This window comes from Peromyscus leucopus, chromosome 1 (genome assembly GCF_004664715.2).
Source record: "Peromyscus leucopus breed LL Stock chromosome 1, UCI_PerLeu_2.1, whole genome shotgun sequence".
NCBI lineage: Eukaryota > Metazoa > Chordata > Mammalia > Rodentia > Cricetidae > Peromyscus > Peromyscus leucopus.
The window spans coordinates 20459167-20487007 of NC_051063.1; the positions used below are offsets into that span (position 1 = coordinate 20459167).

At 44.3% G+C, this 27841-nt stretch overlaps 1 protein-coding gene across 9 annotated transcripts in view; it reads left to right on the forward strand.

The window, feature by feature from the left end:
* The window catches only part of Smarca2 (SWI/SNF related, matrix associated, actin dependent regulator of chromatin, subfamily a, member 2), a 171474-nt gene that overhangs the window by 96512 nt on the left and 47121 nt on the right, over positions 1 to 27841 (forward strand). For all 9 annotated transcript variants that reach the window (XR_005091453.1, XM_037205442.1, XM_037205454.1 and 6 more), the window contains 4 exons: positions 2639 to 2802; positions 8019 to 8246; positions 13092 to 13169; positions 17818 to 18036. Coding sequence is in view for 8 of the 9 variants with exons in the window: in XM_037205442.1 (XP_037061337.1) it covers positions 2639 to 2802; positions 8019 to 8246; positions 13092 to 13169; positions 17818 to 18036 (689 nt within the window). In the remaining variant the exon portion in view is untranslated. The remainder of the gene's footprint in view (positions 1 to 2638; positions 2803 to 8018; positions 8247 to 13091; positions 13170 to 17817; positions 18037 to 27841) is intronic.

Here is a 27841-nt window from a genome sequence, read left to right on the forward strand (position 1 = left end):
GCAGTTTGAGACTCCCCTAGCAATACTGAAGAGGTTGCTGGTGAACAGTGTCTACCAGTGGAGGTGAAAAGCCAGGAAATTCTAGATCTTCTCATAGGAAATGCTGGATAGCTTTACCTGGAAAGTGATTGAATATTTTTTGTTTATTTTTGTAATATGTCAAGTCTCCAGCTGTCTCTTAAAGTTTAAGCACTCAGAAGATACACGCTTGATCTGTTTGCCTGAGGTCTCTGGTGGAGAGCCCGAGGACTTTTAACTAACGAGTTTTGACACTGTGATTTTTGGGGGCTCTGTGTTACACTTGAGGTTACTGCGTCCTGGGTAGGCATATTTCCCAGTTGGTTCTATTCATATCTTAAGACTTAATCTTTACCAGGTCATTTTTCAGTGATTACAACTGTTGAAGGTTGTAACCTCAGAGTACCCAAGTGCCAGTTTCTGTGCCTGGCTGCTGCTGAACCAATGCCGTAATTTCCCCTTTCCCCATTTTAGAAGTCCTGGCTTTTCTTTAATTCAGGGCAGAGAACAAACATGTGAGTGATGACTCCTTGTGAATAAACTAATGCTGCCACTGGCATTACTTCCATACGAGTGTGTCAAGACCCAAAACATGCCTGGGACACGCTTAAAATGGTATAATCTTCTCAACCTGAACCCTGCGTAGGAAGGAGATCAAGTATTGGGTTAGGGTGTTCTATAGGACTTGTTGCAGCTTAGTGATAGAGTGCTTAGCGACCATGTGCAAGGTTGGGTGTTCAATCCTCACTATTCCTAACGAAGGGGTAGGTGTGGTTTTCACATAGAATTCTCCCTTTCCGGAGGGATAAAAGCTTTAGCTTAGATCTTCAGTTTCCCTCCAAAGTCCTGTGTGTTAAGTGTTTGCTCCCGGGAATGTCTATACTGGGAGGTGGTTGACGCTGTAAGAGGTGGGGCCTAGTGGGGAGTCTCTGGGTCCCTGGGGACATGCCTTTCAAGAAGATGACGGGCCCCAGCCCTTCCCTTCGGCTTCTTGTGTCCCAGTCATGAGGTAGCCAGCCCTGCTCTGCACCCACTTCTGTCAGGATGCTGTTCTGTGAAGGGCATGTGGCAAGCTCTCCAACTAGTAATAGACAGGGCTCTCTACAACAGTCAGGCAGAAGTCAACCGTTTTCTTTCTGTGGAGAAGACTGTAACTAGAAAGGCAGTATAGAGAGGGTCGTCTGCAAAACAAAACATGTCTTCCGTTCGTTAGCATCATGGACAAATGGTTTGCTCTAATCTCAGCAAGCCAGTTCTGGGAAAAAGAAAAAAAGAGGGGGGGTGGTTTGCACATTTCAGAGCCCACTCAATAAACCACCCCTCCCCCGAGTCTAGATTCCTGCAGTTCCCCCTGGAAGGATTTGAGCAGTTCACCAAACAAAAAATCTAATTTAGAAAGCAAGACTAGTTTAAAGAACATTGCTTTGTTACGAGAGCCCCCAGACCATGGCTCCTAATCCCTGCTTGCTGTATTTGGGGGATTGCCTCTCTCCCCTCCTGAGGATGCTCATTATTTTTACTAAATGTGAAAAACAGATCCCCATGTTTGGGAACTTGACCCCAGTAAGTAACTTGATTCCTCTGGCTGGAGTCAACTAAGTGTTTTAATCCTCTGAAATAAATTGTGGTATATTTTCCTCTTAAAAACAGAACCATGCATCGGAATAACATTTGTACAGCAGCCAGCCAGGGAGTATCATGTAACATGCTTAGATTTTCCCCATCAGCCTGTTCAGAATCCAGCATCACCACTTCCCTTGCGAAATACATTCAGGTGGAATCCTGGTGAAGTTTTGTGCTGCCCTTTCCACGGTGTATTTTATGAAGAGGCTGGATAAATATGTTCCAGAGGGCTAGGGTGGGACACAGGTGTGCCCACAAGTGAGTGCCCACACTTGGGATTGGTGATCTATGGTGAATCTGTACTCTTCAAAACTCCCTATCATGACCACCCTGGTATCTAACAGCCTGCTCGGTTGACTAGTATTAGTTTAGCATCATCTTTTAACCCAAAGAGCAGCGAGTCAGTCTCAGAAACTGGTTCCCCTTTTGAAAGTGTGGCTTCAGGTCTTCAGAATGGAAGCAGTCCCTTCACGTGGATGATTTTACCATCCTGTCCTTAGTACCAACATGAATGCTAAGGCAGTGGAGAGCAGATTTCATTTTGTTTTAATTCTCTTGAGGGAAATAAGTCCTCGATCTCATGCCTCTCAGGAAAGCTCCTTTAGCCCATTATAATCACTGTTTTCAAGCATGTGTGTATACATGTATGTGGGTGGCTTTTAAATTATTAGTTACTTTTAAGTCCAGAAATAAGTCCAGGGAATGTTTTCATTGCATCTTAGAGTAAAAATGTTCTAGAATTTGTAAAGTTACAAAGGTATATGGTCAGAAGCAGGTAAACACTCTCTTCCTTTCTATCTTTTTTTGTTGTTGTTGTTTTTCCTAATTGCAAAATGCTTTAAGTTCCTTCTAAAACTACAAAAAACCCCAACCATTACCTCACCAGCGCTTGAGAGGGCTGGGGGTGTGTTTCTCAAGGAAGCAGGCATTTTTGTCTAGTTCTCTGCCTTTTCCGGACGCGAGTTAATTGGCAAATTTATTTTTCTTATCCCCTCAGGCACCACCAAGTCTGAGGATCGCGCTGCTTTGCTGAAAAAATTCAATGAACCCGGGTCCCAGTATTTCATTTTCTTGCTGAGCACACGAGCTGGGGGCCTGGGCTTAAATCTTCAGGCCGCGGACACGGTGGTCATCTTTGACAGCGACTGGAATCCTCATCAGGTGCGCATATCTCCTTGGGCGCCCAGGCTTCCCCCTGGAGAGGAAGGGAAAGATTATCAGTTTCATCACTCACGTTTATAGGACAGAGCACATTTCTAAATGACCGGGCAATTTCTCCAAAGGAGAAATAGCCCAACCAATTATTATGGCTGTTTTCTTATCTCCCTTGGAGCGCAGCTATTTCTGTTATACCCAGGCCTGTGAAGAGCCCAAGAGTGGGCTGGGAAACTCGCTTTCTTCTGTCTTAATCCCATCTCTTGGGATTGCCATTGAGCAAATTGCATCCGGTGAAGGATAAATCAAAACCGTTCCCGGGGCTGGGGGTGGAGCTCAGTGGCGGACTGTGAGCTCAGTTGCCGTGAGGCTCTGCGGTTGACCTCCAGGACCAGAAATAGTAAAAACAAACTGAAGAACAGAAGAGCTAGCACCCACGGAGCACTCCCTCCGCACCGGCCTCCTGGTGTGCCTTGCCTCACTCAGTTCCTGAGAGGGCATGGATGTTACTCTTTACGGTTTTGCCATTAAGGAGACTGAGTCCCAGGCGAGTCAAATAACTTCTTCCTGAACAGTTAGTATAGGATAGTTAACCTTCTATTTTGTATGTCATTTAAAATCACACACACACACACACACACACACACACACACACTATCCTATGGAGAGTATTTGTTATGTTAGCTTTTTTTTTCTAGGCATCATTAGATGTATTCTTTAAAAGGGATATTTTGGTGGTTCCAGAATAAATGTTGGCTAGCTCTTTTCTGCCACAGGTTTCCTAGCAAACCCTAGGACACAGGGCATCTGCCTTTAAGATACATAGTGTAGCCACCCCTGGATTCCAACTGCTAAAAGTGGGGACCGCACTTCCCACATAAGAACGTGAACTGTGTCCATCTCGCCCAGGCTCCTCAGCAGTTGGCGACCCTCAGCTGTAACCTGCCCATCTCATGGTAATTGGGAGGGTTGAGTGGTAGGGACTTCCAGGAAGTGCTGCTGGCCGGGAGTGAAGTGCAGGGGCACATTAGAATTGAAAGACAGCTCTTAAAGAATAGCTGTTGCCCCTCCCCCAGGTATCTAGTTCAATGAGCCTGGGTACCTCTGTGTTGAACATTGATCCCAGTCATTCTCCTGGAACTCAAAGATCCACCTGGCTCTGCCTCCTGAGTGCTGGGATTAAAGGTGTGTGCTACCACCACCCGGCCAGAAACACTTTTAATGTATCTATTTCAATATCCCTGACTGCATTCTGCAGTTCAGATGGGATTCCTATCAGGGTGACAGGTCTGTGGTTTTCTTCCTACCTCTTTGCTTTCAGTGTCTGAACTACCGGGAAACAAAAGAGAGAATGCATGAATTCAGAATTACCAACAAAATCCTGCATTTACCAGACTCTCTTCAAACTGGTGATGAGAAACACGGCTTTGGATTTCCATTATTAACTGGAAGTTCCATGGCTGTATAACAAAACAGTCGACCATAAAGTCTCCAGAGAGGCCCTCTTCTTGGCTGGCCTCTAGAGTTCAGACATCATGTCTTAGTCAGTGTTCTGTTGCTGTGAGGAGACCCTAGGACCACAGTGACTCTTACAAAAGAAAACATTTAATTGGGGCTGGCTTATAGTTGAGAGGTTTAGTTCACTACGGTCATGGTGGGAAGCATGGCAGCACACAGGTAGACATGGTGCAGGAGAGGTAGCTAAGAGTTCTACATCCAGATCTGAAGGCAGCAGGGAGAGAAAGCAAGCCACACTGGGTCTGGCTTGAGCTTCTGAAACATCAAGTCTACCCACAGTGACACACTTCCTCCAACAAGGCCACACCAGCTAATGGTGCCATTTCCTATGGGCCTGTGGGGGCCATTTTCATTCAGACCACCACACATCATCTCCCATAAATGAGGGTGATGAAGTTTGAGATGACTGATTGAAACCCCAGACATAGACAGGACTTTGTGACACAGGTCTGTAATGTCAGCTGCGAGGGAGGCAGAAGCAGGTAGACTCATCCCATTTGGCATTGTGGAGTGACTTCAGGGTCAGCCTAGGCCATTTAGTGATGCTTTGTCTCCAAAAGTAAAAGCAAGCCAGGTGGTGGTGGTGGTGGTGGTGGTGGTGGGGAGCCACCAACAACAGAAAGAAAGCTGCAGACCTTTAATCCCAGCACTCTGGAGACAGGAGCAGGAAGATCTCTTAAGTTCGAGGTCAGCCTGGTCTACAGAGTGAGTTCCAGGACAGCCAGGGCTACATAGAGAAACCCTGTCAGATAAAAGCAGGGCTTGGAAATATAGTTCATCTAAAATAATATGTGTGAGGCTGGGGGTTTAATCTCCAACAATTCTGTTCCCCAAACAGAGAACAACAACAAAAACTCAAAGTAAAAAAAAAAATATGTATAGAAATCTCAGAAATGTTGAACTACCCAATAATTACAGCATTTAGTTCTCTTATTTGTAACATGCAGCCTTTTTTTTATTTTTATTTTTTATTTATTTATTTTTTTTTGCCTAGGGACTCAGATTCTCTAAACCTCTCCATCCTAGAAATGCCCACTGTGGCGACTTTCCAGATAGACAGGTGATCTAGCCACACAAACCCAAATTGCTGCCGCTGCCACCAAAACTGTTGCAACAAGTTCCCGAGGACTCGGGGACGGTCCACCCTGTGTCTGTGCTGCCCCTGTTACCTGCCGCCACCTGCATCTTGGCGTCCATCAGCCTCTCTTATACAGAGGGCAGATTATTACCCCTTCTGGGCAAGCCTGGTCTGCCACTGCCTCAAAGAGGGGACTAGTTTTCATGTTTGGAGCATAAATAGGAAGCTGGTGGTTAGTGAAGGGTCTAGTCCCTTTGGAGAGAACAGTTTCTGTAAGACAAATTGCTAAATGATCTTATTAATAAAAATTCAGAGACAGATATTGGGGTGAAAGCTGAGAGATCAGGGAATAGGACAAGCCACAGCCAACCTCACCTCACTCCAACGCCTCAGCTTCCAAAGAGACCTACTTTCTGTATGCCCACGCCTGCATGCCTTTCTGTCCCTGCAATCCCACGTCCTCTCTCCGCCCAGCTCTGTCACTTTTTGTCTGTCTGTACAGACCTCCAGGCCTTTATGGTTAACTAGTGTTGGAATTTAAGGCATGTGCCACCACTGCTTGGCTCTGTTCCCAGGGTGGCCTTGAACTCACAGAGATACGGATGGATCTCTGCCTCTTGAGTGCTAGGATTAAAGGCGTGTGCTACCGCTGCCTGACTTTTATGTTTAATATAGTGGCTCGCTTTTTCCTCTGATCCTCAGGTAAGCTTTATTAGGGTGCACAACATATCGGGGGACACAATATATCACCACAAGTTTCTACTTCTGGCTCAGAGAGCCCAAATCTTTACTATGATCCCTGTTACAGAAATGATTGGCTCACCTTAGTTCTAATGGAAAGAAAGGTTGATGACAGAGAGCCTGTCATTGACTGCTGCTTGGGTGTCCTGGTGAAGATGTGTTGGAAGAGATGATTGAGCTCTCCACAGGGAAACATTTTAGTTACCTATTTTACATTGTCCGCTTTAGAAAATAATCTGATGATCTGATCCCCATTGTGGTCATGGTTCAGCACAAGATGTTTACATGAAGTTGTTCACATGTCTTCTAAGGGCGAACTTCTGCCTAAAATAATTGCCCAGTTTCACAGGTCCCTGTGGCCGAAACAAATCTCCTAGGCACACTTTCGTCCACTGTCCCCTTGTGTTGCACAGAAGACAGGAACCTGGGCTGGTTGGAAGGACAAGCTCATAGCTGAGTGTTGGCCACATTCAGAGTGTAATGCTAGGAATGCAAGAAACAGCATAGACCTCTGTCCTAAAAACATGGCCGATCTAAGGGGATGTGTGTAAATAACTAATCAGCAACAGACCTGGTCCCTCACCTGGACCATGTGATTAAAAGGACCATACCAAATAAAATAACTTTGAGTAGCTATAAAGTTAGGGGATGGCTTCGGAAGTTTATAGAAGTTTCTACTTAAACATTTCATTAAACCCTTTTTCATTCTATAATATTAACACATTTAAAGTTGAGGAAACTGTTAAGATGTGTATAAACAAAATGAAGACTTAAAAATAAAGCCTCTAGTGGGCAATGTAGACATTGTTGGCATGCTGGTGTTTGATGCTCACCTTTTTCACGGCGTAGGTAGATGTACACACATGGGACCAAGTGTACATGTTCATTCACAACTTCTAGTTCCCACTTTCAGCTCTGTGCCACTGAGCCTTCTGATAATTCGTGTGTCTGCGGGTGCACACTGCAGTCTGTGGTAATCTAGAACTGTTGAATGTTTACTTCCTCTTTTAAGAAGAAAAAATTACAGAAAGAATAGGTAATGTTAAAAGACGCCCATTCTTATTTATAATATTTATGGATACCCATGGTAGTTTCTTCAGGATAATAAAGTGAGTTCTCAGGCAGAGCCATGCCCAGTTTTTACATTTTGGCATACTGTGCCAATTTCCCCCCACTGGCTCCTCCCCCAGTTCACTACTTTATTATCCTACCAGCAGTCACTTGCATTTCCAGATACACTAGGATGTACTTGTAAAATGAAATACGAAATACTGCATTTTTGATAGGGCTAGGTCCAGGAATTGGGTAGCTGGTTAGTCACTATCTGTATAATGTATGTATGAATGTAGGTAGGTTTGTGTGTATAATAATGTGTGTGTGTGTGTGTGTGTGTGTGTGTGTGTGTACACAACACATGTAAATACAATTTAAGGATGTAATAGTGTCATTAACACATTGCAATGGAGAGACTGTGTGTCTTCCTACTTGAAAATGTTTTTGTAGGTAATAATCTAAATCTTAATTCTGACGTCAGATGTATTGGTTTTTGTTTCAATGGAGGGCTATTTTTCATGGCAAACCTACAGGTAGGTAAACTATTTTTAGAGCTAGATGTCAAGTCCTGGGATATTATTTCACTTGGCACGGTTAATTTAAACCCAGACTTCCTCAGTAGGAAATGACCTTGAACTTTTCCAAAGACAATAGCGTGTGTGTGTGTGTGTGTGTGTGTGTGTGTGTGTGTGTGTGTGTTAACGTGTAAGCAAAATCTAACCTTTGTAAAGGCTGGTTATGGAACCCTCCCACATCTCCCTCTTAGGGTAGCCCTGTTTGGTGGGTTAATCCTGGTGCCTGGATCCTCACAGCATATTGTTCTCAAAAACAGGATCTGCAGGCCCAAGACCGAGCTCACCGCATCGGCCAACAAAATGAGGTCCGGGTGCTGAGACTCTGCACTGTCAACAGTGTCGAGGAGAAGATTCTCGCAGCTGCCAAATACAAGCTGAATGTGGATCAGAAGGTTATCCAGGCCGGCATGTTTGATCAGAAGTCATCCAGCCATGAGCGGAGAGCATTCCTTCAGGCCATATTGGAGCATGAAGAGGAGAATGAGGTATTAAAGAAAGCCAAGTTTCTGAAATCTAACAGTGACCTTTTGTCCCCAAAGGATTAAAAAATAATGTCTTTGTTCCTTAAAGAATTTTCTGGGCTGGTGTTAATTAAAATTGACTAAATTAGCTGCTATCTTATATCCCAAACACAGAAAACCTCTAAAAGTTATTCACATGAATGTCTTAAGAACTATTGCCAAAGGATTCTCAAAGCTTAGCCTCTGGATACTTCCCTCTCCCCTTGGGGGTTGGTACCGCCAAGTATGTTTTATTGTATTGTGAGTGCTGCCTCCTATAGGCAAGCTGTGAAACTGCAGGATTAAGACAGTCTAGGTCCTACCTCATTTTTTCCTCCTCTCATACTGCAGAGCCCTGTCTCTGTTGCTTTTTAATCGGGGATGGGACTACTCCAACACACTTATAAGATGTCCTTCACGGTGTCTTTAGCTCATGAGTTTGGAAATCTCGACCTTAACCACCACAAAAAAGATCTGAGTCGAGGTGGAGGAAAAAGCCACCCAAGCCCTAAAATCTCTATTTACAAAAATTTCCAGAGTTGTGCAAACAGTGTTTTGATTGTCTTTTACCGAGTCATTTCACTCTCTTAGATGACCAGTTTCCGTCATTTTATGCTAACTATTCATTTGAGGACTGGGAATATAGCTCTTGTGCTGGAGTACTTGCCTTGCTGGTGTGAGGCCCTAGGGCCACTCTCTACAGACACAGACCCATACAGAGACACAAATCATCGGCCTAAAATGAACCTGCAGTATGTTTTAGAACATGTCTGTAACATCTGGAATGCAGAACATCAGCATCAGTTCTTACCATGAAGCTGTCCATTGGGTACCTGTGCTTAAAAGTTTATTTTACATATTTACATAGAATACTATTCTCACTGCATACATGCAGTTTGGTTTTGTGTTTTTGAAGTCCTCTATAAATTAAAATTTAAATTCTTTTAAGGGTCCTTTTTATTAATTTTTTCATTGAAAATAGATTTTTTTCATATAATATATTCTAATTATGGTTTCCCTTCCTCCAGCTCTTCCTAGGTCCTCCCCAGCCCCCCACCCACCCAAGTCCACATTGGTTCTTACTTTCTTATTTGTGAGTGGTTATCAGGTGGAGATAGCTTCTGGGTTAGGAATGTGGGTCTGTGTCCACTTGCACTCCCAGACCTGTACAGGCCCTGTTCATGCTGTTCTGTGAGTTCAGGCCCTGTTCATGCCACTATATTCTCTGTGAGTTCATATGTGTGCCATTCCTGCTGTGTTTAGAAGGCCTGGTTTTCTTGGTGTCCTCTGTCCCCTCTGACTCTTAGAGTCTTTCTACCTCCTCTTCCACAGGCTTCCCTGAACCTTGAGGGAAGGGAATTGATGGAGACATCCCATTTAACACCCAGTGTTCTGAGATTGCTCTCGTTCTCTGCACGTTGTCTGTGGGCCTCTATTTATTCCTCTCATCATCAGAAGAAGCTTTTCTGATGATGGCTGAGCAAGACACTGATCTATGAGTATAGCAGAATGTCACTAGAGTCATTTTGTTGCTATGTTCTTTTAGCAGAACATTAGTATTTGGTTTTCCCCTAAGGTCTCTAGCCTGTTAATCTCAGGCTCTTGGCCATCCAAGCAGTACTGAGGATAGGTTCCATCTCAAGGAGCAGACCTTAAATTCAGTCAGATATTGGTTGGTTAATCCCACAGGCTTTGTAACACTAGTGTGCTAGCCCATCTTGCATACACGTCACCATTGTGGATCACAGGGTTTATAGCTGGGTTGGTGTTTACCTTTCTGCCTTGGTATAGCATGCAGAGTACCTGCCAGGACCCTGAACACAAGTCAGTAAAGGTGAAGGCTCTGGGTAGGCACCCCCAGCTTGACTTCTCCATGTTCAGTGAGCTGTGTAGGTGTTATCTTGAGCAAGGGGGCTCTACCATCAGTTTGTGGAGAGCAATCAATAGTCTTGGAAATATTCTGGGTGTTTGGAAGGTTCTCATGGGGCCCCTTGGCAAACAACTCAATTATGTGTAGCCCATTTCCAGAACTGGAGTCTTCACTGGGTGATGAGAGATATCCACATAGGGACCCCCACCCACCCCCCTGTTATGTGGTGATTCCATTTAGATCACCTTGATATATTTATGCATTTTAGGGTTTCCATATAACCCCTCAAATGGCCCTTAGTTTTAGCTGACCCTCCCTGTATTCCCCCCCTCACCCCTTTTTCCCTTCGCAACCCATTTGACCCTCCTGGTCCACTCTCTGCCCCCATCTGTCTATAACTACTTTATTTTTCCTTCCCAGGAAGATCCCTCCCTCCCAACTAGACCCTTGCTCCATGCCTGACACCTGTGGTTCTGTGGATTATGGCATGACTAGCAAAGGCTTACAAGCTAACATCCATTTATAAGTGATACATATTTGTCTTTTGGGGTCTGGGTTACCTCACTGAGGATGATTTTTTTTTTTCTGACTCCATCCATTTACCTGGTTCCCTGACCGGTGTGGCCAGCAGGTTTCTAGGGAGAGACTGCCTTGGGTGTTGGTGGGTGAGGTAAAGCTTTAAAGTCTTTCTTATGTAGTCTTCATTTCTGAAATGAGCCTGCATGGGAAGTAGAGACTCATATGTGAAAGAAGCCTGAAATGAATCTTTTTGAAAAGTGAAGAGTGTTGTGCCTCCTAATTTCTCTGATATATATATTGGTACCTGTTGACTTTCAGAAAATGATGAGAGATAAAATTGTTCATATGCACTCAAACATCTGCACACATCTAAAGCCTTTTTAAATCTTAAATAACTCACCATTTCTGTTTTTTAAAGTTGAAGATGTGATACAGACTTGGGAGTTAGACTGTCAGGTGCCTTTTGCTTTTGCTTATACACATTGTGGACTAGTGAGATGGCCCAGCAGGTAAAGGTATTTGCCACCAAGCTTGCCAGACTGTTTGGACCTCAGGACCCACATGTTGGAAGGAGACAACTGACTCCCACAAGTTGTCTTTTGATGTCCACACATACACCATAGCACATGTAGTTCCATAATAAATAAATAAATACCGAGTAAATAATATAATAAATACATTTCAAATAATAAGTAATGTGATAAAAATATTTAAGCCCCTGTGTTAGATGCCATGAACAGTGACAAAGCATGATGTGGGAAGAGCTGGTCCTCAGCCAGGAGTCTCCCCTGCATCCTTGATGATTTTTTGAAAGGTCTTGTAAAAATGTTTCCTGCCCAGGTGAGATGATGGGCAAGGAAACCTCGTGTTTGCTAGCCTTCCTAGCCCACCGGGAGGGGCTGATCTTGCTCAGGCCCACAGACCACCATGTAGGGCCTACAGGGGAGTTCCATGCCAACTGTTCCTCACTGTCAGCAGCTTGTCGGGACTCCACGTCCCTTCCCGACTCTGACTGTGTCAGGCAGCTGTTCCCAGGCTCTGGTGGTCTATGCCCTGATTTGAAGTCAATGGGGGACCTTTGCAGACTGCAGTGAATGGCTTCTGTCCCAGAAGTCCAGGGCAGTGCAGGGTGCCTTGATCACAGCTGGCATGAAGTGTGAGGGTACAAAGAACACAGCAAGAATTCTTGTAAACTTCCTAGACAATTTGTGCTCTGGGGACTCAGGTCTCTGTGAATGGATGTCCTGGCAGTTTCTAGGAGAATCTGCATCTTGCCTGGGGACACCTCTGACCTCCTTGTATGGGTGGAAAGATGCAGGTGGTTGTATCACAGTGAAGGCAATGGAGACCTCTGTTCACTAGTGCCGTAGCCAGGTACACAATCTTGTAAGAGCTGAGCCCCGTCTCCAGCAAGTCTACCTCCTTGTCATGTGAAATGTAATATTTAGACAGATTGACTTTAATCAAAACATGGGAGTGAATTAAACTGGAAGGGTTTTCAGTAGTAATTATTATCTTGGGTCATATACTATATTGAGTTGCATTCATTTCTAAGACTAAGTCCCTGCAGCATGCAAGGTATCTTGGGAGCTGACATCATCTCTCTTAGGCTGCTGGTATTTTTTTAAGATCGTGGAAGCCACAGCATACGGTTTAGTCCCTAAAACCTTGAGAACTGCTGATTTCTGAGAAATTAGCAGATAATGTGCCTTTGTTTAACTGAATATAAAATTTAGGAACTTTTAGGTCTTATGTAAACTTTTTAAAAAATTTTCATTAGATTGTTTTAATTGGGTAGAGTTTGGGGGTATTTTTATATTGATAGTTTTTAATTGTGTCCTAAGTGTAGTTTGAACCACCAGCAACAATACTGTCTGCTGGAAACCATTGATTCAACGTATATTAAAGGTTCCATATTCAGTACCTATGTATGATATATATGGCTTGTCCTCCTGCTTAGTGACAGAAACTCATTGTTTCGGGTAAATCTTTGAAAATAAAAACATTCGTGTTTGCAGTATCATCAGTGGAATTAGTAGAATTAGCAGTAAGCAGTCATTTCCTGTGGGTTTCTGTAGCTAAGGCTGGCATCCTCCTGTGAAGTACATGTCACGCCTATGTTGCTGATGAGGTCATGGAGGCGGGGAGACATTAAGTAGCTGGCTTTAAAAGTTACAGAAAAGATCCACACCCAGGAGAGCTGGTGTTTCTTAGAGAGCAGATTTCCTGCCCTAGACAGATTTCCTGCTGGAAAGACGGTTTGAAAAGCTCACAAAATACGAATGGCAGGTACTAAACTGAGGGGCCCTTCCCTTCCCTTTCTGTCTGGAGAAACAGGACAGAATACCTCTCTCTCTCTCTCTCTCTCTCTCTCTCTCTCTCTCTCTCTCTCTCCAGTCTCTGTCCTTAAAGCCTGTTCAATCATTCTGTTTTTAACCCAGGAAGAAGATGAAGTACCCGATGACGAGACCCTGAACCAAATGATTGCTCGCCGGGAAGAAGAGTTTGATCTTTTTATGGTAATGTCGCAGGAATCATGGGTAACCACTACCTTCCTCCTGCCCCCCTTTTCTGGTCTCCAGGATGCCTGCAGCCTGCATACTGGGTAGAACCTTGGTGCTGAAGCCTGTGCGTGTGGGTTTTTTTTTTTTTTTTTTTTTTTTTTTTTTTTTTTTTTATTCAGAGTCTGCAAACTGGCTGGTTTTAGCCTGCAGACATATTGTGATTGGCCCACATAGCAGTTCTTAAAATTTTGCATTTGTTGCCAGCATGAAAAAAATCCTGATTTCTGGCTTCCTTTGGAAAATGAGATGGGGCAGTGTTAGGCCCAGAGCTCTGTATGGAAGCAGTTGGCCAGAGCTGAGTCACAGCCGCACCCTCTGGACAGGCTATATGGTCCACAGTTCACAGGGATCCACTTCTGATCCAGCCAAGCATCAGACTGGACAACAGCCCGTTCTCAGAGCATTCAGCTTGCAGCTGTGCCCAAACCAGCTTCTTCCTAATAGGAGCAGGTGAACAGCAACGGCCCTTAAAACTGTTGCAGGGAAGATACATACAGCCTTTGAGGTGTGTGCACAGGAAGATACGGCCTTGGTTCACAGAGCAAAACCTGCTTCTTGTTAAAGAACCTTGGTATTTTAGAATTTGTTGTCCATGGCTTTAACCTTGAAGTTCCAGGATATATAGCATCTATAAGTTTCTTAAAACCTCAGTTTGACTTACTTGTGAGGTGTACCACATGCCGCAGTGGTTGGGGAACAAGCCCCATTTGTGAGGGAGGCTGCTCAACAGCTGCAGAATGAGGGGTACCACCTTCTTCAGGCTCTTACACTCACTCTTAAATGACCAGAACAGTCCTGGGCTCATAACTGTTACATAAGAGATTATTGAATGGGTGGTGATATTTGCAGTTTCAGGCTTTGTCCGGATGGCAGGACAGATCCAGATGGTGAAGTATAAGGTTCCCTCCAATAATACTTTCAGTCACCTTGCTCTTCATCTCGGGCCTCTAGCCTGATTGTGGAGAGAAGGAATACGTGTGTACCATAGCTGCTCCATAGCTGTGGTGCAGGAACAGTGAAGGACCCTGATCAGAGGCACCAGTTGGAAAGCCCTGGGCTCTTGGATAATGCACTCTGCCTGAGCAAGACACACAGAGAGGAGGGGGGTATTAAAGGTTCTATTCCTGGTGCTGGGGCTATAAGGTGGAGATGTGAAACCCATTTAGCCCAAAGTTTTTACAAGTTTTGAAGAGAAGCTAGGAATCCACACCGTTAGACAAAATATCAGCGTTAAAGTGTGCAACTAAATTCAGGACTTTCACTAATATTGTTCTATAACATTGTAGGCCAAAGAAAACAGAATTAAGCCAACTATGACCCAATGAGTTTGCAAGCTCTACCTCTTTTAAAAAAAAAAAAAAAAAGCTTAGGAGGGCGTGAGAATAGAGCTAAGGCTGAGCGGATGCTTGTGTTGTTTTTGTGGGGAGTTTATTTATTTGTTTGGATGGCTTTTGTCTAGAGAACACAGATTGTGCCCACACATAATGACTCACAATAAAAGACCATTAACTCTCAGAAAAAATGCAGGCAGCCGTGGCAATAACTGCTGGTGTAGGAAATGTATGTCTTCCCTATCCAGGTGAAGCCACTTTAGAGAGACTGGGCAGTAGCATGGGGGTCTCCTGTCACTCTCCACAATCATAGGTTAAATTTTTAAATAGGGAGACACATGAGAAATAAACATCGATCTCTGAGGAATCGCTTACTAGGATGTAGGTGACTGGGGAACCCTGAGGTGAGAGGCTTCCCTGGCAGTGAGTCAACACTGTTGTGGCCTCAGATACTCCCAAAGTAGATTTGGCTCGGGGATAGGCAGTCCCTGGTGACCCTGAGATCAGGGAGAAACACTGCCCCTCGTTCCTTCTTTGAAGCTGGACTTCTATAGAAATTGAAAACCTCAGACAAAAATGGCGTGTGCCCAAGGCCGGGTCTTCCTATGAAATGATTATGTGTCCTGGGAAGAACAGGCTTGTAACAGGCCAGACTGCCTAAGGGACAAATGTTCTTTTGTAGGTTTGCCTTAACTTTGTGAGCACTCATGCCTGTGTCTCAAGTGTTAGCATCTCTTTGGGGGAGGGGAGCTATACAGGTTTTTGTTTGGTTTAATTTTCAAAACTTAACTCTCTGGCTACCTTTGACCACTTCGCTGTTCATTAGCACCTCCACCAGGGGGCAGGAAATAGAATTTGACTCCATGCCAGCTACTCTGATGAAAGAGTTTAACTCTTGAGAAAGAAGAAAGGAATGTGAAATAGCCAAGTCTCTGGAGCTCATATCCCTAAAGTCTTTATTTATTATTAAGAATTATTTCTATGCATCACATTCATAGAGACTTATTTTAATGTATAGATACTGTAATCAAATAGTGTCTTTTAAAGAATGCTCTTTCTTTTAAACAGTGGTATTGCTTTCTTCTAAAACCAAGATATCAAATAACTCACCGTTTATACTGATAACCTGTGAGTTTTACCTAAAAATTTTATTTGAAAGCATAGCAACATGCTTCAGATATGTATCTTGAGTATATATGAACAATAGGCTTTTAGAGGCCATATTTGCCACAAAGGCTAAAAAATAATGTAAACGTTAAGGTTTCTAATAAGGCCTTAAGGTAAATATATCCATACAGTAATTCAATCAAAAGTTAGTCTTTTTATCCAATACTGACTTAAGATGTTACAGAGGCATTGTGGGAGTAGAATCTCTAGAGAGAGACACAATCGTTTGGACTTGCAGCTTATATTTAATTGAATCTACCTTTCTTTTAAAAAATCCTGTATATGGATTATTTTTATTAATATAAAAAATAAGACTCTCCATTTGTCAACCTACTGTGGTCATTTCACAACCTCTGGTCTAGGAATCTGGAATTATCTAGCTAGAACTTGAAGTGGCAGCATTTTGTTACAGGGTAGGTCATGGGGAGATTTCGTTCTTGCTGGTTATCTGATAGCTCTTAGGAGGTTGCCTCATGCAACCTCTGGCTGGGTCCTGCCTTAAAGAAAGCCTCCCGTCGCCCGTTGCCAAGCTTCCATCTGTTTCTGAGCCAGGCATTAGATGGCTGGATTAAGTCTAGCATCGCAAGCTAAGTATAGCAAGAGAGAGCAGAGCAGCCACATTTATCCACCAATGGGATACCCCGGTGCCCCAAGCTTATCCTGTCCTGCAGACAGAATGATTTCCAGAAATGTTAAAGCATAGTTTAAGGAGCTTTGACCCTTAATTTTTAAGTCACATTTGGGTTCAAGTAGCAAATATTTCCTTCACATTCTATCAGTTTCAGCTTTTAAGGAAAAAAAAAAGTCATTTACTTAGGGTGAGACGGGATTTCTAAGGAGAAAGTGAGAGGTGAAGGCACAAGCTTCTGAAGGCCACCAAGGGAAGCCGTTTCACATGTATCTTGGCCAGTTGAGAAGAGGCTGACTTTGAGGTGATGTCTGTTGTATTTTCCTAAGAGCTGAACTTTTAAAAAGCAAAGAATTGAGGAGTATGTTCCTTTCCTACCCCCCACTGTGTATGTACTGCGAAGTTGATGTATTGGTGACAGCTGACCAGTGTAAACATCCATGTCCCCTCGACATGTAACATTGGGAAGTACCTCGGTCACTGATACCCTCCCCCTAAATGTTTTTCCCTGTTTGATTAAAATCACAAATCTTCTTACTCAAGATTAATATCCTTAGTAGACATATATATATATACTTGTTTTGGGGAAGCAATAAATTATACATTTGTTTCCCCATATGTTTATCTTGCATGTAGCATGTGCATGCCCCAGCACATGTGTGGAAGTCAAAGGACAACTTGCTGAATGAATGAATTCTTTCCTTCTGTCATATCATGTAGGTCTCAGAGACGGATCTCGAGTCTTCAGGCTTGGCAGCAAGCACCTTCACTCACTGAGGCATCCTATGGGCCCAGGGCTCACATTTTTTTAAAATGCATTCTCCTTTGAATTTTCTCACTGTTACTTAAGGTGGAGTTTTACACACACATAGGATAAGAAGATAGGCTAAGAAGAGTATTGGTGAAATTATTAAGGCCACTCCACATAGTTAAAAGGGAGATTTATTTAATGGCGTAACTTACAAATGAAGGGATAGGTAGGTGGCGAGTTTTGGGAAAGACGCAGGGATGTCCGGCGGTGTTCTCTGGAGAACTCTCCTTGGTCTACCTCTAGCATCCTTGGTCCAAGCAGGAAGAGAGCGCACAGCGCATCCTGATCTCGGGTCTTCAGGGCCCTCCCTTGGCTCCGCCTTGTAGGTGTGATAGTTACTGAAGCCTCAATGGGGGTTGGAACTTTCAGATCAAAGCTGGAATGGCTGCCCACTTCAGAAGAGGGTATTTTCTTTAATGTAAAAATAAATTCAAATGGTGGGTATAAAGGTAGAAGGAGATTCAACACGTTGAAATCAACTAGTTTATCCTAGTTGGCTTGCTCCAGTTCATGTCGACACTGTGCTTTAAGGATGAGCTAGAGCAAGCCAGCTAGGATAAAAGGGACAGAAAAGGATACGTCTGCAGTGGAAGACAACTTCTGAAGATTAAGTTCTGTCCCACAGAGTCCTCTTCCCTCTGGTGACACTGTTATCCCTGTCCCCAGCGCATGGACATGGACCGGAGGAGGGAGGATGCCAGAAATCCAAAGCGTAAGCCTCGCCTGATGGAGGAAGATGAGCTGCCTTCCTGGATTATTAAGGATGACGCTGAAGTGGAGAGGCTCACCTGTGAAGAAGAGGAGGAGAAGATATTTGGTAGAGGTTCTCGCCAGCGCCGGGATGTGGACTACAGCGACGCCCTCACCGAGAAGCAGTGGCTCCGGGTAGGTGTGGCTTTTTCAACTCACTCGGTGGCTGGAGTGTTGTTCTCTGTGACTTGGCTGGAATTCTTTGCTGTGGTAGAGTTGCTGGTGACAGGGCCCGGGCTCCTGAACATTGAAGGTCATGGTCACTCTGTGTTTCCAGGCGATGCTTGGGGAAAAAATAGAGTGGAGGTTTTTGGTTGTTTTTTTTTTTTTCTTTTGCTAGAGGAGAACTGGCCTTATGAAGTAAGGATTACTAGGGCTGTGAGACGCATTAATGTTTTACGGTCAATTGTCTGGCCATGCCTCACTTTCTCAAAATGGATGAGGAGGCCTTAGAGATCTTTTTAATTGTTCCCCTTATTTCATGGTCTTTAATCGTGGATTTATTTCTGCATGGCCTGCACAGAGAGTTCAGGGGTGACATTGTTTTCTAGCTCTGTGATTTCATGGTTACTGCATATTTAGATATGGAAGGTCCTTTGTACTATTTGGTTTTGATGAAGAAGGTGAAGACCAGAGAGTGCGGGTGATAATTCAGTGGCTACCTGATGTGTTTGCATGTGCAATATCGGCCTGGCTTGACTTATCTGTGTTAAACACCAATGATACCTGGACCAGAATCAATGATGGTTGGGGGAAAAATGTTTGTGAAGATTTTTTTCTCTTCAGAAAGTGGTAATTTCTCATTTTGATTGGGGACTAAAATCGCACAATGTTCTTTTGAGACTCCAGAAATATCACCATGGTCATGGCAGCCGTGTGTGGCAATGTCATGGCCAGTGGAATTCTTTCATTCAGAGGTTTAGCTGTCCTTTCCATTCTTTTGAGCAGACTTAGTACCTAACAGGCAGAACAGCCTGGGACATGCTTTCCAGACAGGGCCAGCAAGCAAGCACTGGAAATAGTATGCACATTTGGGTAAAAACCAAACTGAACAGAAGCCAGAGTTGGGCACCATCCATTTTCTCAGAGGGGATATAATTCCCATGGTTTGTGAGCCAAGGATTTCAAGGCCTGGGTCCTAAGAGGGGAGAGAGGAACTGGGAAGGGTTTTGAGATTAGCTATCTGAGGCAGATGGTCGTGGTACCACTTGAGGGACGATTATCTGGTGGTGTTGTGTTATGACAGGGATGTGACCTGAGTTTCGAAAAGATGGTGTCTGTGGGATTCTACAACATGAACTAAGAAGGCATCACTCATGTTTATGGTTTAACAATTGCATGTAAAATGTAACTTGTGTATGGACCCAGTCAAGGATTAGGGTATCCTCAGAATACAGCTCTATGAATTCCTTTTGTTTGGATGTTAAGGTTGAAGTTGTATAATTAAGACTCACCTTACAATGTAAGGTTTTGTTTAATATTCATTTCTGAGCTTGGGAAAATTGGATTTCCTTTCTCTTTATTTAAGCAATATATTAGTCACCTGGAATGTTATTACAGGAGATGAAAGAATCATAGTCTAGGCCCACGTTTTAAAATCAATTCTTTTTGATATGAGTAATCCCCAGATGTGATAGGCAAGATAGCCCTGTTTATTGGTCAAGATTATAACCGAACTTATCTTTTGTTTTATAATCATAGTGAGTTACTCTTAAGAAGAATGGCAGCATTAATCTTGGGAAGCCTTCATATTAGGATAGCGCCTCATCATTTACTCTATCCCTTAGTACCCCACATGTAAAGCAACTTAGTGAGCGATTGTGGAAATGAACTATAGTCTTAGGAAAGTGAAAGTTACTGACTTCCCAGTGGTGCTTGGAGGGCGTTCTTAGTGTATGCAGCGGACTCCTGTTTTATCCACCACAGGCACATTTCAAAACAGAAAACTAGTCCGTCCTAAAGAACTAATTCCTCAGTGGAAACTGATATTTATGACCTTTATCCCTAAGGTACCTCACAGTGTGTCCAGTCATCATCCAAGAGGACTGAAGCTGTTCTTAGTACGGCTTTAGTGGAATGTACCTTTTCGGCAGTCCTTTTGAAAACTGTATTTCATATTCTGTATGGTCTGCTTGCTGTTAAGTAAAGACACCTGACCCCTTGACCCAAACCCTTGTGAAAAAATGGATACTTAACTGTCATTTGATGTTGTTATTGACCCCGGAGCAATCCTGTTTAATACAAGGCTAGCAAGCCTTTGCTGTTATCAAATGAAATGGAGGGGTTTCTTAGGGGCCTGGGTGTGGAGAGATGTTCTGTATTGCTGGTGATTGCCATGCTGAGTCCTCACAGCCAATGCAGCCTTGAGAGGGAGACTGGCAGGCATTACAGAGTAAGATATGCTCCAACAAGGCTGAAATCATTCTTTTTCCTGGCAACACTGTAGAAGGCCAGCTCGGCTAAGGCCTGGAAGGTGCATAGAATCCCAGAGTCAGAAGACGGATGAATGGAGCTGCAACCATCCCGTGCCCGGCCCACACTCTAGTGCCCATGCCAAGAGGCTGGCTGGCTCTCAAAGGCAGCACACTGTCTTGTTGTCTTCAGAACCCCCTGAAGTTCAAGGTCAGCCTTGATGACTGGTTCTTCCTCTTTTTGGACAGAATTCTCTTTCCCTATGGTTCCTCCCTGACCTTGATTTTCTGCCCTGGAAAGAACAGAACAATGTGTTTTCTGTCTTTACATCACAGCTTCGTGGGCAAAATGTTAGAGGACTCAGGTTTAGTCTGGCCTGAACTTCCCAGCCCTGCTCTTTTGATCTTTATCCTTCAAGGCTCAGTTCATTGGTTGTTTCAGAAGATCAACACTAATTGCACATCCCTTTGCCCTCCATCACAGCACCATCCCAGTTTCCCAGCATCCTCAGTCGTTGTCCGACTTCCTGTCTGGTTGGTAAGCCAGATCTGGAGCGGTACCTTGTTAGAATTTAGGACTTCCATGTGCAGCTATTAAGTGCTACTGGTTACCACAGTGAAACAGTCTGTAGGGTAGAGTGTAGATCCGGGTTCTAGCCCCTACTATAGCAACCTAAATACACCAATCTGGAAACCTATCCCAAAACATAAGTTGGGGTCGTTTCTCAGGCATAAAACATCCGTGCTGATGGTTCCTGGGTGGGGGCCCTTGTTCTCCATGACGTTCTTCAGGTAGCCAGGTGTTTGGAGCCCCTGCTCGCTTGGGCAGCCCCTGTCCACATGAGCAGGAAGACAGGGAAACGGCATGCTGCAGGGCTGTAGGAATCGGTGCTTGTGCCTCACCTGCCCCACACACTTCCACTTACATCCCGATGTGTGGGCCTCCTTCGTGTGGCCACCCCAGCTGTCTACAGAACAGAGGGACATTTGCGGCCGTGAGCCCAGGAGGCCACAGCAAAGCTTTGATGAACACCTAGCAGTCTCCACCTCAGCATACTCGGATAAATGTAAACGGTATTACTGCTTTCCTGACACGTACAGTTTCGTCACAAACAGGTTGTATTCTGTAATTTGGAATATGCCAAAAATTCCCACAGAATCTTGGAGAGAGTTGGTTTAGTTGGAAGACTTAAAAATTTTTTTTTCTTGATTCATAATCTTTTAAATGAGGAGGATCACAATTTCAAACACAGCTTGTTTTTGTTTTTTTTTTTAAATAAAGTATTTTAAGTAGATTTAAAATCCATTTCCATTGAAACATAAATGCTGTCAGTGGAGCCGGGCGGTGGTGGCGCACGCCTTTAATCCCAGCACTCGGGAGGCAGAGGCAGGCGGATCTCTGTGAGTTCGAGGTCAGCCTGGGCTACCAAGTGAGTCCCAGGAAAGGCGCAAAGCTACACAGAGAAACCCTGTCTCGAAAAAACCAAAAAAAAAAAAAAAAAAAAAAAAAAAAAAAAAAAAAATGCTGTCAGTGGTAGGCAGTTTCTCAGTCTCGGATTAATGTCATCTTTGGTAGTGGTCCATATAATGTCCCCTTACCCAGTGGGCCAACCTGGGGTCATCCATCACATCATCCTTCCAAAGATGGTGTCTAGGTAAAGGTGGAAGCTGCTGTTTAAGAATGACCTTGGTGGCTACTGTTAACCCCGGAAGTTGTGAAGCCTTCAATTTTTAGGCTCTAATGATTGGGTAGGCCCAGGAGCTTTTTAAAAACAAATGGTATGGAATGTCTGACATTTACAGACTTTTGTATTAGTGTATGACCATATGAAAGACATAGTGAGAGATTGTCCTAGAAGAAGCTGAAGGTCAAGTCCCATTAGCTTCCTGGGGAACATAACTCTGAGCATGCCTTTCCACCTGCAACACCTTGTGGGATTTTGTTGTCTTCTGAAGACTTATTTCATCTACTTACGTGTGTTTATATGAGTGTATGTGCACATATGTGTGTGTGTGTGTGTGTGTGTGTGTGTGTGTGTATGTGTGTGTGAATGTGTATCCATATGTACATATGCAGGCTAGAAAAGGGTATCAGATCCCAGGGAACTAGAATTACATCATAGGGATGACCAGTTTGTGACACAGGTACCAGCATATGAACTCTGGTTCTCATGATTATACAGCAAGCACTCTTAGCCACTAAGCCATCTCTGCAGACCCTACCTCAAGTTTTGACTCTGAAGGGACAATATTTCATGTCAGCCCCAACAGCAGTTCAGTGCTGCCTTGGACTCTACAAGATCCAGGGGTACAATCCCCAATAAGATTGCCTGTAACTTCAGGTACCAGCCACACTTTGGGAGGCCCAAGGGTCCCATGCCTTCTCCTGATTGGCTTAGAGGCTTCCATGAGCTCTTCAGATTCTTTGTTTACTAGAGTGGCTTGCAAAACTTGGTAAAATATTCCTGCAGCTCTAGTTTAATGATGATGTATATGAACCAAGTGAAGACAGGCAGATTTTCCTCACCTTTACATGTATATTTAAGGTGCCTCCGTCTCCCACCACATCAGTGGGTACTTCAAACAGGAAGTCCACGGACCTTCAGTGGTCAGGGTGTGTTCATTAATTGGGGTTCTCTAGAGTCGTAGAACTTATGGTATTATGGTATGAATCTCTCTCTCTCTCTCTCTCTCTCTCTCTCTCTCTCTCTCTCTCTCTCTCTCTCTCTCTCTCTCAATATATATAGGTTGATTGGACTGACTTACAGGCTACAGTCCAGCAATGGCTAGTTGTGAATGGAAAGTCCAAGAATCTAGTAGCTGCTCTGTCTTAGCTGGTATTCTGTATGTGCTGGAATCCTAAAGAAGTAGGCTCCAATGCCAGTGAAGAAATGGATGTGCTGACAAGATGAGGGCAAGCAGGCGAAGAAGGAACCTTTCCTTCTTCCATTGTCCCTACATAGGCTTTTAGCAGAAGGTGTGGCCCAGATTAAATGTGTGCCTTTCAGCCTCAAGGTCTGGATGAAAGGCATGTTGTCTTCTTGCCTCAAGATCTGGATCACAAGTGTGCCCTCCATTTCTGGATTCTAATTCATTCCAGATACAATCAAGTTGACAGCCAAGAATAGCCATCACAGTGTATAGTAGAGCTTCATTAAGTGGATGTGATTGATGAAACCATTGGCCAATGACTGACTTCAGTCTCCAAGCTCTTTGGCGTCTCTGGAGATCAGGCTCAATGTTATGGTTTGAGTGTGATATGTCATTCCAAAAGCCTGTGTATTGAAGACCTAGTCCCCAGCTGGTGGAGCCATCCATTGAGAGGCCATTGTAACACGAGGTCTTTTATTTCACCAGTGTGTTAATCCACTGATGGGTTCATAAAACGGCATTATTGGGAGCTGGTGGTACCTAAGGTCTAACCAGAGGAAAGATGGTCAACAAGGTATGCCTTGTCCTCAGCATCTTTCTGTATGGCCCTCTGCTTCCTGGTTGCCATGAGGCAAGCAACTGTGTTGCACCACACCCTTTCACCAGACCACTGGCCCAGAAGCAACAGCCAAGTAACCATGATCTGAAATCTTTGACACTGGGAGCCAGAGTAAGCCTTTCTTCCTTTAAACCTTCTGATATGTGTCCCAGCACAGAGAAGCCCACTAACATATAAGCCAAGGTTCCAGCACTCTAGTCACGTTGTTGATCTTCTGTGACCAACCCTAACCAAAGTTCCCCAGAAGTCGCATAGTAAAGACACTCCTGTCACTTGGGAAATGCCAAGGATGTAGATGCCCCGTGCTAGGAACCTAGAGGTAAATGAGCAAGAATATCCAGCAGGTAGCAGTCTTCAGGCCTGACTCTTTAGCTAGCCCCGAGGCCACGCCCTAGGGCCTGGTACTTCAAGGTCATATAGGTGGAACAGATACCCACTACACCTGACCTCTGTCTCTCTCATGGAAGGAGGCTCTCCATCTGACCTTCCTCTCAGACAGCAACTTCCTGGGAGAGTGCTCCATGCGGGGTCTCTAGTGCCATCCGGGGTAGTCCCCACCTGCCCTGCCATCTGAATTGGGGTGGGCCTTTGGAACTGAAGAAATTCTGCGATGGGACCCAAAGGGTTTGCTTCTTCTTGAGCATAAACGAACCAAGAGACAAAGGAGAGGGGAGGGGCTTAGTACTGCACCACTAAAAACTCTACTGAGGTTAATTTTCCAAGTAGAACCTTCGGAACAAAGAAAGCAGTGGCTTTGATTGGGGAAGTCTATTCATAGGGGTAGACATTACCATGTGTAGAGACACAGACACTTCTGAGCATGCTAGGTTTGGGGTCATTTATATGTTCAAGTAAAAGAAAGGTGGTGGGCACATTAGCATCTTCAGCTCAGGGTCATCACCACATGTTTAAAAGAGAAGATGATGCATACAAATAGAGAATTTAGTGTTATTCTGAGCACACTTTTCCCCAGGTCACCTAAATTAAATGACTTGATGGTTTGGGCTGTCTCCTTCTAAGATTCTTGAAGAACCAATATTAATAATTGTGTTGTTGTTGGTGATGATGATGGTGATGATAATGATGATGGTGATGGTGATGGTGGTGGTGATGATGATGATGGTGATGATGATGATGATGGTGGTGGTGGTGGTGATGGTGATGGTGATGATGAAAACACCTGACAGAAGCAGCCTGAGGGAGGAGAGGTTTATTCAGGCTCAGAGTTCAGGAGGTATGGTCCATCCTGGTGGAGGATACTACTGCTAGGTTGAATTTAGCTGCAACAGCTGGGCTTGCCGCAGGTCGCATCCCATGGCAATCCAGAAGCAGAGAGCTCCAGCAGAGCAGAGATGGGATAGCCTTGAAGCCTGAGGCTCTGGCACCCTACATCAGCCAGCTAGGCTCTCTGTCTCAAAGGTGCCAAATTCCCATCAGCTGTGGACCACACATGTCCCCATATAGGAAGCATTCACATTAAGACAGTGTCAATCTTAGCTGAAGTAACAAAGAAATACTCCTTTAAAGGCATGTCTTTTCAAAGGCCAGCAGCCCGCAGTAGCTGTTTCACAGCCCTTGGGAAGGCCTGCCTCACCTAATGGCTAACAGCTTCTCCCTCCTGGAGAGGTCTGGTATGCTGATGGGCTCCCACTGCTGGTTTGCAAAGCAAAGGCATTATTTGCCTCTGTGCACTGACCTTATCCTCATTGTTTTGTAAGACAATGGATCTCCTTCTTGCACAGGGGATGGAACAGCTAGAATGTGTGGAAAGGCATATTAATGTGACTAAAAGACATTCTAACAGTGAGTATTTGGTTGCTTCTTCAGGGTTTACTCAAGGTGTTAACAGTGCCGCATCAGTCAGTAAACTTGCATGTGTCTATGTGTGCTCATGATGTAATTGATGTCTTGATAATTTCTTGGAAAAAGTATGTATCTTATGTGTGAGAGCAGGCATTCCGTTTACCGTATTGGCAGAGACTTGTGATGAGGCAGTGGATAGGTCAGGGCTTTTCATTTGACTTCAGCCATGTGTGTTTCACCTGAGATGTGTCTGGCATTGTAATGCAGGCATTGTTTTGGAGGACGGGGACTTGGTCAAGTTGGGGTTACTGCAAAGCTAAAGGGTGAGCTAATGGTGATTTCTGGAAGGCTTTGCTCTGTTCTTCCTGTCCTTTTGGTCTTTCTGCCAAGTTCAAAATGCTTCCCTTCCTTAAAACGCTTCGTGATAACCTGGAATTTGTTTAATTGCTGAGTTGAGTGATTTTTGCCCCACAGCACTTGGAGATAATTGGAATGTGATGTAGATTATGTGCTCTGTATAATATGTAATTACAGCTGGGTGGAGACAGCAAAATTTGGGAAGCATACCTTTATCACACAGTGGATTTGATGTCTTGAAAATATGGTCTTGAAAAGTCCCTTTTACCTGACCCCAAAATGCATCCCCTTTCCTTTCCAGTAGTCTGTTTCAGTACTCTCCCACTCCATTCCCCCACCTACCCCTAGCACAGGGAAATCTCCCAGGAATCTACAAGGATGACCCCAGTTAAGACTCCTAGCAGTGGCCTGACCTGGCCGTCTCCTGTGACCAGATGGGTGCCTAGCCCAATTGTCATCAGAGAGGCGTCATCCAGCAACTGATGGGAACAGGTGCAGATTCACAGCCAAACATTAGGCCAAGTTAGGAGAATCCTGCAGAAGAGGAGAAAAGATCATAGGAGCCAGAGGGGTCAAGGACACAAGAAAACTCACAGAATCAACTAACCTGGGCTCATCTGGGCTCACAGAGACTGAACCAACAACCATGGAGTCTGCATGGGACTGACCTAGGCAGTCTGCATATATGTTACAGTTGTATAGCTTGGTTCTTTTGTGGAACTCTTAACAGCAGGAACAGGGGCTGTCTCTGACTCTTTGACAGGCTTTTGAGACCCTGCTCCTCATACTGGGTCACCGTGACCAGCCTTAATATATGGGGAGGTGCTTAGTCTTACTTCAGCTTGATAAGCCATGTTCTGTTGATACCTGGGAGACCTGTCCTCTCCTAAACAGAAACCGAGGAGGAGTCAATTAGGAGAGTGGAAAAAGAGGGGGGTTGCGGGGAGGGGAGAGAGGGAAAACTGTGACCCAGATGTTAAATAAATCAATAAATAAGTTTATTGATTTATTTTTAAGTCCCACTTAACATGTTGGGGATTTATCTCAGTAATAGAGCGCTTGCCCAGCAAGTGTGAGGCCCTGAGCTTGGTCTGGGAGTAGAGTGAGGTGGGGGCAGGGGGAGGTTAAAAAATTTGGTGTGAAATTCACAAAGAATCAGTAAAAAATTAAATTGGGGAAAAAAAAAAAGAAAAGTCCTACTTAACTTGTTTTGTATGCCTGTGAACTTCCCAGGGCCTGTTTGCTGTGGGGTCTTTATAACTCTGTGGATGAAGTTGTCTACACAGGCTTCTGGCACTGAAGGACAATGCCCTTGGTTTTGTAATGATGCCCTGAGTAGTTAGACCCCCAATAAGTACTTTGCAATGTGATGTCGATGTGGCCAGTTGGTAACAGAGGTGTTGTCAGATCCAGAAATTTTCAAATGGAGCTTCTCAAGAGGAAAGGAGGACCCACGGCTTTCCTTTTTTTTTTGATAAATCTGCTACCAGATGAGAGTAGGAGTTTCTCGTGATTTTTGTGCCCAGAGGGGGGGTTCCCATGATCTCATCTGCTGCCCGTGAAGAGGTCTTTGAGATCGTTCTTTCCCCAAAGCCTGGTATAAAGGCAAGAGAATGAAGGGCTCTTCAGATATATAACAGTGGAGCACATAATCAGTACATCAGATGTAAACCTCTCCGTGGAGTTCACTCTGGCATTTTAAAAGCCCTGAGGTGCCAGCCAGCCTGCAAACACAGACAGGACAAATCCCTGTACTTGGCCACTCAACACAGGCTTCCAAGGTTCCAAACTCTAGAAGGGAGAAGGTGGGACGTGTCCCTGAAGATTTCAGTCATAAAGTACCAGAAAAAAATACATACACAAAGCAGAGTGGGTGGTG